This window comes from Lathyrus oleraceus, chromosome 6 (genome assembly GCF_024323335.1).
Source record: "Lathyrus oleraceus cultivar Zhongwan6 chromosome 6, CAAS_Psat_ZW6_1.0, whole genome shotgun sequence".
Classification (NCBI taxonomy): Eukaryota; Viridiplantae; Streptophyta; class Magnoliopsida; order Fabales; family Fabaceae; genus Lathyrus; species Lathyrus oleraceus.
Window position 1 is genome coordinate 17,466,817 of NC_066584.1, and position 12,042 is coordinate 17,478,858.

General features: G+C 34.2%; 1 protein-coding gene across 1 annotated transcript; it reads right to left on the minus strand.

Moving 5' to 3' along the window:
* Window positions 1-1,852: 1,852 nt before the first annotated feature.
* LOC127091924 (probable pectin methylesterase CGR2) lies at window positions 1,853-4,892 on the minus strand. The gene is made up of 6 exons (XM_051030664.1): window positions 4,721-4,892; window positions 4,504-4,636; window positions 4,326-4,407; window positions 3,260-3,640; window positions 2,506-2,561; window positions 1,853-2,416 (listed from the first exon to the last, which is right to left on the minus strand). The coding sequence occupies exons 2-6, from the start codon at window positions 4,594-4,596 to the stop codon at window positions 2,264-2,266; spliced, it is 765 nt and encodes a 254-aa protein (XP_050886621.1). The 5' UTR covers window positions 4,597-4,636; window positions 4,721-4,892; the 3' UTR covers window positions 1,853-2,263.
* Window positions 4,893-12,042: the final 7,150 nt, after the last annotated feature.

Consider the following 12,042-nt stretch of genomic DNA (forward strand, 5'->3'; position numbering starts at 1 on the left):
AAGAAAACAATAAAAAATTAGAAAACCTAAACACTACCAGATGATTTTGGACGTTTCAACATCTTGATTATATCATCGATAAATCTAAAAATTGTCGCATCAAACCCGATCGGTCCCTTAGTTAGCCTATAGTGATATGTTATCCACGTAACTTCAAATCTTCATCGGTCTTCAACTCAATAAAGTTGTATTTCACCTTTCCATTATTATCAATCCAGTTTTCACAAAACTCAATCTTACTAACCTTTCTGTTCTCCGTGTCTGACAAAATACCATTCAACTTGGATCTCAGAAGAGCGAGACATGCGGTACCCTTGAGGAGCCGAAACTCTATAGGAGGTTTCAACCCATTGAAATACACTTTTGCCTTTAACAAAAACTGAGGCATTATAAGATATTTTTCTTAACAACACATGACCCCTATTTATACAATTTTTTATTCATTTTGAACCACACAAAATGATCAGTGCAATCACATCCGCACAAAACTGCCGGCAAAATCTCAACTATTCAGTTAATACTACCAGATTTTTGCATGACCCAGTAAAAATCCGGTAGTTGAAAGTTGATTTGAAAAAATCGATACTTGTTGCACTACCGGATTTTTCACCTTTAATAAAACGCGTGCTATAAAAAACAACACTTTTAAAATAATCGATATGCGACATAACATACCAATTTTTTGAAATACTCAATACATCAAATTTTTCAAATACACTACCAAATTTTTTTGATATGTACTGGATTTATTTATATGTTCTACCAGATTTTTTGTCAAAAAAAAAATATGGGAGGGGGAAAAATTCTCCAACTTGGTGTCACAATAAACATGAGAATTAACATCATATATGGTCGCATTTACAAGATTATAAATAATCATATCAGCCACTCTCCTAGAAAACTCAACATATAGTTATTTTTTAAAAAGTATTTCGACAACTAATCAAAATGAATCTAATTTCTTGTTTGGTATTGAAGAGTCGAGTGTGTCTACTACCATATTTCCATCCAAAATGAACTTTTTATTGTATGTACCTATCTGTCTTGAGAACTAAATAACTGGACAGTTATACAATTGGAGCAGATCCTGACTCCCCTCATTCATAGTAAAATCCAATTACACCTTCACACGTATTTTCCGTATTATGTTTTAGTTAGATAATTTCTATCTTTTGGGTGCCTATTCTTGTTCTAATGATTGAAAGTTCTGAGATTTGTGTCTAGTGCTTTATTTGAATTTCTTTCTTTCTTTCTTTCTTTCTTCATAAATTTATATATACCAAATACATTGTCTATTTAACAAATTTAAAAAGTATTTTTTTAAAAATATATTTATTATAAATGTGGTGATGTATTGATTTTTCGTTCATTGAGCCTTTCTTGAGTTCCAAGACAAATCCATTGAAAATATAGAGAAATTATAGCTTAAGATAGACAGGCATTGAGTTGAATTCCAACACCAGAACATACATAGGTTATATCTTTTATTGCTATTGTTAGGTTTATATAATTTTAACATGTCATCTTTATGTTCTAAGGTAAATTAAAAAAACAAATGCCAGCTAAAATAAGTCAGAAAGAGAGTTGCTTTTTTCCAAACCAACCATCTCTCTGCAGAGACAATTTTTCAGCATTACTCAAATGCACAACTAAACACAGTTTGGAATTGATTTTTCATATTGGCATGTCATTCTATTAGAAAATCCATCAGCTTTTGGTTCTACTTCATTTGATTAGCCTTTTATTCTTGACCGCTACTGATACATCTCCAGTGCTGTTAGAACCTTAATGACCATGTTATTTTGATACACTTTTTATATAGTTAAGCACTTAATTTGGAAGAGATGGAGTGTAAAATTAAATAAAATCTGAAAGTAAAGGTATCATCCTTCCCCATCTTTTGCTCTCATTATTTCCTCATTTTATAACAGCAATGGAGTAGTACAAATTTAACAATATTAACTTACAGAAAAGAACAAAAAAAAAAGAGTATCACTTTAGTACAACAGCCACAGCCACTGCCACTTTAATTATAGATCACCTAATTCAACTTATAATTTAATTAAAATACCCAAAAATCAAAATGTCCTTTGATGCCAAGAATTGGTATTTCAAAGAATAAATATCTATTTCAAGCAACAAAAGTGATACCACCATCTATGGCGAATATTTATAAATGAATTAAATTACCTTTATAGAAGAAAATGTTTTAGATGAAAATGAAGCAGCAACTACGGTGCTACTCGATTAATCAACTTGCAAATCAATGGAGTGATTTCAAGTGGAATATCTGGCATTGGGGAACATATGAACTCTTTGTTGAAGCTTGCTCGAACTTCTTATTAGCAGCTTCATTCTCCTCTAAGTTATTCTGAAGGAAAAACTTGACCCACCAGGATCCACTCCTCATCTTGGCCTGAATCAAGCGGAATCAGTTAATTTTTATTACTAATTTAAGGTCTAAATAGAGGATATCGACAAAAGCAAAGATAACATAGGACTCACCGCTCTTCCAAATTTAGAAACATCGGCTACCTTGGCCTTTTGATTAGTTGGAATACCTACATTTGTAGAGAATATCAGATATCATATGTCATTAACAGGTTCAAATAGAGTCTTTAGAATACCAGCATAAGCAATATATAAAAAGCTTGAGCCCCAAGTAACTCAACAAATTTACCAAGTCAAATAGAATGATATCCGTATTAGCTCAAATACACTTCTTCAAACAGCCTTTCTGCTTTTAAAATTGTTAGAATTCTTTTTTAAGCTTGTAAAGGTTTAATGCATAGTAAGTTCCTATTTCAGTGCAATTCAATGTTAAAACACATTTGGGAGGGAGGTTTGCATTCATCATTGTAAGGAGTGACAATTCTCAATAGTTTCAGAAAAATGGGAGATAATCTAATATCCACTTTTCTTGAAAAGGTGAGTCAGTTTGATATCCACTATCCTTTTTGAAAAAAGTCACGTCAGTCCTCAAAGAATTGAGGTGTCTAAGTTTAAAAGAAGTGGGAAAATGTATGTGATCACTTGTGTCTCTAGTGAGTGTCTATCGTTCCGTATAACGGTTAAGTGAGATACTCAGATTTGCAGGAATGCAGGAAAATAAATTCCTATAACCTACATTTACCCATTTGGTTGTAACGGTAATAAACACAAGTGACTTTAGAAAAGTTCCATGCTAAAGAAATCTCATTGCATGGGAAAATAAAGTTTACTCAGAGGTGGGAATCATAATTCCATAAAATGCTCTTACCGGTAAATATCACTAAACCATCGGTTGATACCCTCACCAAATCTGGAAGAGTTTTATTGAGGTATTTCGGGGATAGGTAATCCAGAGTATCTGAAACAATTACAAGAGAGAAAGATTTTGGCCTATATGGAAGAGGAAACTTGATATCAGACACACGTACACTGCCTCTACGGATTAGTGTTTTGCAATTACTATCGGTTTCCTCTACATCATATGGTTCTACACCCCAGGCTTCAGTTTCATCCTCCTTTTGCAATCTAGAGACCACATAGCAAGTATCAGGACCAACATGCAAAACTTTATGCATGCTATCTCCATATGTTTTCTGTAAAACAGGAATTGCTCGTTGGACCTCTCCACTGCACAAATAATCACCTGCACCTGCAAGTCATTTATATTATTACAAAATATATGAATTCTACTAGGCAGCAGTAAGCATCAAATAGTCACAAAGAAACAATCATTGTGACTATTCTGATATAATGCCTCAAGTTTTTACTATCATTTTAAGTACCATAAACCACAAAACACCACATTTGATGCAGCAACCTCATTCACATGCAGATATCAGATGAAATAGGCATCAAATTGGAAGTGACAAATCTCATGCACATTCACACGCGTAAACATCGCATACATTTACAGGACCGTGTTGTTTAACACTTCAAATTGAAAATACATCAAGGGGATAATTAATTAACTTGGAAAATAAACTAACACATGACGTTTTCCTAACAGAGCACACTTAAAAGTTACAACCAATAAAAAATATATATTTCGCAGTGTACACAAAGTGTTAATAATCACTAGAAACTCATACATACAACCCTGAGTATCAGGTTAGACCCGGGTGATAACCTAACCTAACAATATTGCGGCTTTTGCCAGTTGAGCTAGGATTTACCCACACTTCACGGCATAACTATTCGCGTACCAAATAAGACACAAATTACAAACAATTCAAATTAAAATAATTAAAATTACATACCAAATTTAAAAAAAAAAAAAAACACCAAAATAGAAATAATATTAGAAGATTGAAGCTGGAACAAATCATAAAAAGTACCTTCAACCCTGCTAACAGAATCTATACGGCTTACAAGTCCACCTGAACCCTTGTAGAAGTAGCCAATGATAAACAAAGCTCCCTACATTGCAAAAACAAGTTTTAAAACCTAAGTTAATCAAAAATCACAATGCAAATCTAAATCAATTCACGAACTAATCACAAAACAATTGCTCACCACAACTATAAGCGCAATTGACAAAAGCGGTGACGATTTCGATTTTCCATCGCCGAATCTCCGAGAAGAATTTCCCGGTCTTCTTGACATCATAACTCGATTCAGATGTTGTTATTATGCAAAATTGAACAATCTGAAAAATTAGAGATTGTGATGATTTTATTAAAGCGAGTGAAGATGAAAGCGCGTTGGAAATAGATCTGAAGAGAGGAATTACCAGTGAAGAGTGTTAATTGAGTTGCATTATGAAAAGGTAGATCTGAATTCTGAATTAAAGGAGAGAATGAAAGAGAAAGAGAAAGAGAAAAAAACAGAGACTGATTGATATGTAATGTGGAGATGTGAGAATGGGAGGAAAATAGAAGAACGGATAGATTTTGATGCTTGATGTAAGTGTCGGTTGGTACATTTCCAATTGTGTCCAAATCATCATTATTAGTGGGCCATATCTCACTTAATAATATGGGCTTGGGCTTCTTTTCGACCCAATACTGGCCCAATAAGATCTCTCTCCCTTTGAAAACCTCAAGTTTATTTTAGTTAATAAAACAAGGCATTACTTCTCCCGGCCTTAGTGGTGGAGAAACACCCTATCCTATGTCAATCCAAAAATGCTCTTTAAATTTCAGAAGTACATCTTCGAATGTATCCACATATATCAAAGTAGGGGTGAAAATAGACCAGACCGATAACAAGGACCTACGACCTAGTCTATTCAGACTCATGTCAGACAAAGTTTTTTTTTTAAATAGAAAAGATCTGGGTTTTTTTATAAGCCTATTTAGTTAAAATGCTAGGCTTTGGGCCATGAAAAAAAACTTTTTAATCTTAACAGACCGACCTATTTAAATAAATATGAATCATTTTTTTATTATCATTATGTTATGTTTTGTACTTTGAATTAAATAACATAAATAAAAATTAGTTATCTTGGAGAACTTAAGAAAATAAGATGAAAACACTTATGAATAATGTTATAAGTTACTTTCATAAGTTATCTTAAACAAATAGTCTTACAAAATATATTTTAATAGGCAAGTTAAAATAAGTCAATGCAAACAAACTTTTAGTATCATTGATTTTTTAGTTTGTTAGTCTATTTAAACATTATTTTAATTGCTTATTTACATATGTCTAAAATAATAAGCTTTTATGTAGGCTAATCGGGCCTTAGAAAAGGTCAAGCTCAGGCATAAAAATAAGCGTATGACAAACTACAGGCCAGACTTAGGCTTCACTTTTTTTAGCAGGCCAGGCTTAGGCTTGGCAAAGCCTAGCTCGACCCAACCTATTTCCACCCCTATATCAAAGCAATGTGTAATTTAGCAACACCCTCATTTTACTATAATTTAGTCGGGAGATGCATTTACGTAATAACTTTATATGCACTCCATTCATTGGTAATTGAGTCGTACTCTCATTTTGTCATAATTTAGTATGGAGATGCATCTCCGTAATAAATATATATACACTTTTGTAATCATTCTTTAGATAGTAAATTTTAATATTTTTTCTAGAAATACAGTAATGTGATAGACCATGTATTATAACTATATTATCTTAATACATTTTTTATCAATTAAACCATACACTTATCTAATAAGATGAAAATATGATATATTAGAATCAATCCAGAATCCATAATACGGTCAAAATAAAAAATTACAAATGGTAATACTGTCATAATCCCTAATACAAATACTATCCTACTAGTATATCAGACCCCCTTATTCATTAGCTTCCTCTTGTACTACAATGTCGTCAGTGCCTCATATATAATGACATATACAGTAGCCCTTCTAGAAGTGCCTTAGGGAAATTCCCCTCTTTATATACTCACTCGCACAAGATCTATAATAAGACGAGTCAACGACATGCAAGTAATGCATCAATAACATGTTTTCCCTAGCATATTTCTCATATAATATCCTCTGATGAGTATGGCTAGGTGGATTTCCTTAAGCATCTGATGTCATGTAAGGATGTGACACTCTAAAATACCACTTGATGTAGATGAATGCGTTGATCCATTCTCTCAGAGCTCCGAGACCTCGTGCTTCAAATAGTAGCAAATGATTAAGAAAATCATCATACATGACATCTACATCTCTATGAACTATAGTAAGAGGAGCACACGCGAATGATGGTATTGGAATAACCTACATAAACCTGAATTAGCGTATGACTCACGCAGTCAAATATGGTTATATCAAACATGGCCCACAAGTCAACCATACAGAGTAGAAGACAATGCCATCCCATAGACGTGTTTGACACTGATTTTTGTACGGTCGAAAACACATATCATCTGTTGTTATGCAGTCAAGAAACACTTTGAAGGGCTCGATCAATTGATTCACTCTGAGTGAAACAAATGCATAACCATGATGTATGACCTCAATACACATGTTTTGTGATGCATAACACGTTCATCATCACCATTAACTTGGACTATCGCGGCCAGGTGGTGTGCATACATGTTCTTCAAGAATCCAAATCTAGCATGACACCCTTTGTTATCTTTTATCTTCTTCAGGGCATCCTTTGGCTCAACTCTCAAATAATTCATCATCATCTCCACTACATTAGGTATGGTCATCCTGGAGAGACATAATAATATTCCTTTGATTGGAAGATGTAGCAGAAATGACACATCATATAGTATGATGGATATCTCACCACGCAGAAGATGAAAAGATGACGTCTTAAAATGTCATCTCTCAATGAACATTGACATCATACCATTGTTAATAGTAGTATAACTGGTCATGTATAAATCTCACAACCCAAATAGATGCATGTCATCATGAAATCACCGCTCCTTAGGCTGTTGCAGTATCACAGTCTTCCTACCTTGGTTAATGCATTTTAAAGCATCGCGTTACTGCAAAAAAAAAAAATCATCGTCAGAAAGTTTGAATATTATAACACATGTGTTTCAAATAATAAGTAAAAATAAATTTTACCTCTTTGTCTCATACGTGCCTGACAACATGATTCGTATATAAAGATAATAGTGATGTGTCTTACAAGTCTCCTAAAAATTCCTCAAGAACGACTACATAGACAACATATGCATCAACCTGGACAAGTGAGACTTTTGGGGCAGCAACATGTGACACATGCTTCCTCTTGGAAGAAGAAGTCGAAGATGCATGGACCTCAAAAGTTGACGCCTCTGCATTAGATGGACTGGAATCGACCAGTGGTCACGAGGGTCGGGCCATTTCTCTGTGAACAGATACATGTTAGGACACTCTAACGAGCCTTAATAGATATTTGTCATCAATCATGTTACCTATAATTAAAACCTCGTCCGGAGGTGCACTTCCGTAAGTTATACGGAGATACATTTCCGTATTAATTTTAGTAAAAATGAAGTTATGACTCACTTACAAATGAATTGAGTTTGGATTATGGTGTGTCCAAAAATATATTTTTGAATTTCAAGGATAATCTTGGTTTTTCACAAGGGTGCGTGAGCACCCCCTAAGGATAAGAGAAGTAATCTCCATAAAATATTTTCAAAGTATTACTAAGTGACATACAAGAACAAATTAAAATATTAAAAAAATTATAATTATAAATTGTAAATGCATGTCATTTTTAAAATAGAAAGTATCTTACTTAGGACCGTCTTGGGAAAAGGATTGTCTCCAATGAAAGTATTCACCGGAGACAAAATAGTGCTATATCTCATCTTTAAAAATCAAGCTTCAATTGTTTTATATATTTTTTGTGTGGTATAGATTTCAGTGCACACACTTTACACGGGAGACAATCTCCTGCCCTTTAAGAGTGTATAATCAATGATGTATCAATTAGAGAGCCGATAGGTGCAATGACACTCCTTAAGTATTTTTTACCTCTTTTAGAATATACAATGTTGGAAGATAAGTATAAATAGAGACATCCAATGATGAAATTTTGTGTGAGTAAGAACCATAAAACACAGCATTATAAGGCCGTGAGAAATGAAGAAAGTAAATATGCCGTGAAGAAGAAAGCAAGAGAAATAAAAACCAAATATAGAAAACACATATAGAGATAAAAATGATAGAATATATATATCAGCTGATGGAAATATAATGATAATTAAAGTTAGTTTTTAATAATGGACTTTGGAATTTTTCTTACCCAACATCCACAGGCTAATAAACTAATACCACTAAATTTTTTTACAAAAAGTTTTGTGTTTTTTATTATGTCTTGTTTTCTTAAAAAAAATCTTGTTCTTTTTTCTTCTCTTTAATTTATGAAGTATTTTTCAAAATTTTATAATTACAGATTTGAAACCTCACATGAACTATGTATATTGAACTTTTTTTGAGTCATTTATATGATTTTGTTTGAGGATAAACAAAAAGATAAGTTTGGAAAAACTGATAAGTGCCAAATTACTTAAAATACATAAGATCTTATTAAATTGATTCACAAGTAACCAATGGAAAGGCCCACCAAGTTATCATTAAAACATGATAAAACACATGTATGAACTTCTTAATTGTGTATTCACAGAGCACAAGTAACCAAAAAAATACAACAAAAAACAATAAATATCTCGCCAAGCAAAATCATGGTTCGCCTAGTGAAACAAGGCCATAAAGATCACCTTATAGAACTTATTATCGCTAAGCGAAGGTAGAGTCTCTCTAGATGAGAAATGGAGGGAAAATATGTCTTCAGAACTAAGTTACTTCAAAGTTAAGCAAGACACTGACTAAGCGAAGTGGAAACCTTGCTAAGCGAGGGATTGAGGTCAATGCTTTTTGGATAAGTTACTTCAGAGTAAAGGAAGAGTTTCCTAGTTGAGAATGTCCGGTTCTCCAATCTAGGTATGACGACAAATCCTACTTGAGGTTGAGCTGGCATGACTTAGGGGAGAAGAAACGCAACACTCGCTAAGCAAGCTACAAGCCCCGCTAAGCGAGGAGGCCTCAAGAGAACTCTATAAATATGAGTTCAAGTCATTCAATTAGGATAAATTTTGTGGTTTCTTAGTAGGGACTTTGGCAAAGTTATTACACCACAACTCATATAAAAAACACAATAGGAGAGTGTCGCAACTCGAAAAAAATGGGGATACGACTACAAAGCGAAGCGCGATCGCACGCTCGCAATGATGGACTGAACAGAGTCGCCACCGAACTTTATTTATTCCTAAAAAGGAAAGGGGAAATATCGATAAAACCCAAGACAAATGAAAGGATAAGATATGGTCATCGCAACCAATATCAGGGTTCGGGAGTCGATTACGCGAGGGGAAGGTATTAGCACCCCTCACGTCCGTTGTACTCAACGGGAACCATTAGGTCAGTTGTGTGCATTAATGTTAGTTGAATTGTTAGGCTTTTCAAGTTATTAAGTAGGAAAGAAAGAATAGAAGAGAGGAGAATATTTTTGGATTTTTTTTTGACGAAGAACTAAACCTAAGTTTTTTATTAGTGGGCCTGACAAGATTTACAAATCCTGCTCCTACGTATCTCAATAGAGAAGTCAAGGCTTACGTAGTCCTGGGTAGAAAAATGTTTGTTTGTTGGTCGATTTTAGCGAAGGCTATACTGTATTAATCGACGAAAACATTGTTTTACCCAAAACAGACGAGGAGTGGACGCATACCACACATCGAACAGATTTATGAATCTACATTCGGAATAACGTCATTTATCTCTACTCAACAATCGTGGCCGAAACATTGTTTTGTATCACTTAAGACAATATATCTTTCGTTTATGAAAAAAGGTTTTCTGATTAGTCGCACGGCGGCGAGAAAAGAGTTTGATTGGTTGGATGTATTTTGAATGATGGCGAGAACTGGGATGAGCGAGATATACATCTCGAATCCTAGCCTCAGGAGTGCATGGTATACACCATGTTCCATTTCCATCTTTATTGAAAAAGGTTAAGATAGGAATTAAGTATTTTGGAATTTGATTGAGAAAGGGTTTGAAGAAACCACATTGACAGTTTTAGACGATGGCGAGAGTTAAGATTGGCGAGGCATACGTCTCGAATCTTAACCTCAAGAGTGCATGGTATACACCATGTTCCATTTCCACCTTTATTGAAAAAGTATTAAGGTAGGAATTAGGTATTTTGAAGTTTGAAAGACGAGTACTTATGACCTACCAGCTCTTACAGCTTGGGTCTAATACTCGGGACTACGTCTGGACATTCCACCCAGACAGTCTGTTTCTTTCCAATATTGCTAAGAAAATGATTCGAAGATTTATGAATTTTTTGGAGGGAAGACGAATATTTATGGCTTGCAAGCTCTTACAGCTTGAGCCTAATATTCGGGATTACGACTGGACATTCCATCCAGGTAATCTTTTTCTTCCAACTTTATTAAGAAAATGATTTGAATATTAAATTAAAACAATTAAAGTACCGAGGTTTGAAATTATTGAAGGTTAAGTTGATGTTGCTTAAGAGCTCACTGTAAGAAGGCCCAAGAGTAAGCCATGTGAGGTTGATGGCGATGCTTAAAAGCAATCGACTTACAAGGGTATGGAAATGGGCTCGATATTGAATCGAGAAAAATGTGATTTTAATAGTTTAAAATGATTTTGAATGGATGATGAAATTAAAAGAAATCAAATTTGTGCTATTAAACAATAATACAACTACGAGTATGGGTGAAATTATAATAAAACACAAACATAGAAAAAAAATGAATGCTAAAAGAAATAAAGAAAATGCAATATGTGGGTATTGAACCCACTCCACTAAAGACTTAGAATCTACACTCTCTCCACTAGACTTCTTATAATTAGTTATCATTTAAATAACAACATAAATATATAAACCATACTAGATTGGAAAAAATGAAAAAAGAAACTAAAATAATAAATAGTAAAGGTCTGTTGGATTACCAAAAAAAAAACCCAGCCGCCTGGCTGTTGGGTTTCCAAAGAGAAATTAAAAGGTGCACTAAACAACATTACCAATAATTAAAATTAAAACCAAGGAATACCAAAGGTAAATGGTCTTTAAACATGTTTGAATGCTATTTTCTTAAAAAGTAAATAAAAAAAAATTTGGGAACATAAACATTCTTTGAAACACTCAAAGTCCATTCCTCATTCACGCCAAACCTCGTCATTCTCTCTCTCATTTGCACGGTTCCCCCCCCCCCCCCCAATCGCTCTCTCTCAGACGAGACTTTCTCTCGCAATCTCTCATTCGCTCTCAAGCGCTACCCACGAACTCTCACACTCTCAGCAAACTCTCTCGATCTCGTCTCTCTCAATCTCACTCCCAATCGCCCATATCTCACTCAATCATGTAAGAAAGCAAAGGCTGAAACAAAAAACTCACCTTCGGCGGTGACAACGGCAAAGATGAAGCTCAAACCTCACTCCTTCGCCTCTTCAAAACAGGTTCGTCTTTGATTTGGTGATTAGGGTTTGTGGTATCTTTTTCGCCGTTTCTTCCTCCCTTTCTGATTCGCTCTCCCTCCCCCTTTTATCTCTCACGAATTAGGGTTTGAATAGGTATCTTTGGTGTTACAAGAAGTTACTCTGCGAAGTTCCTTTT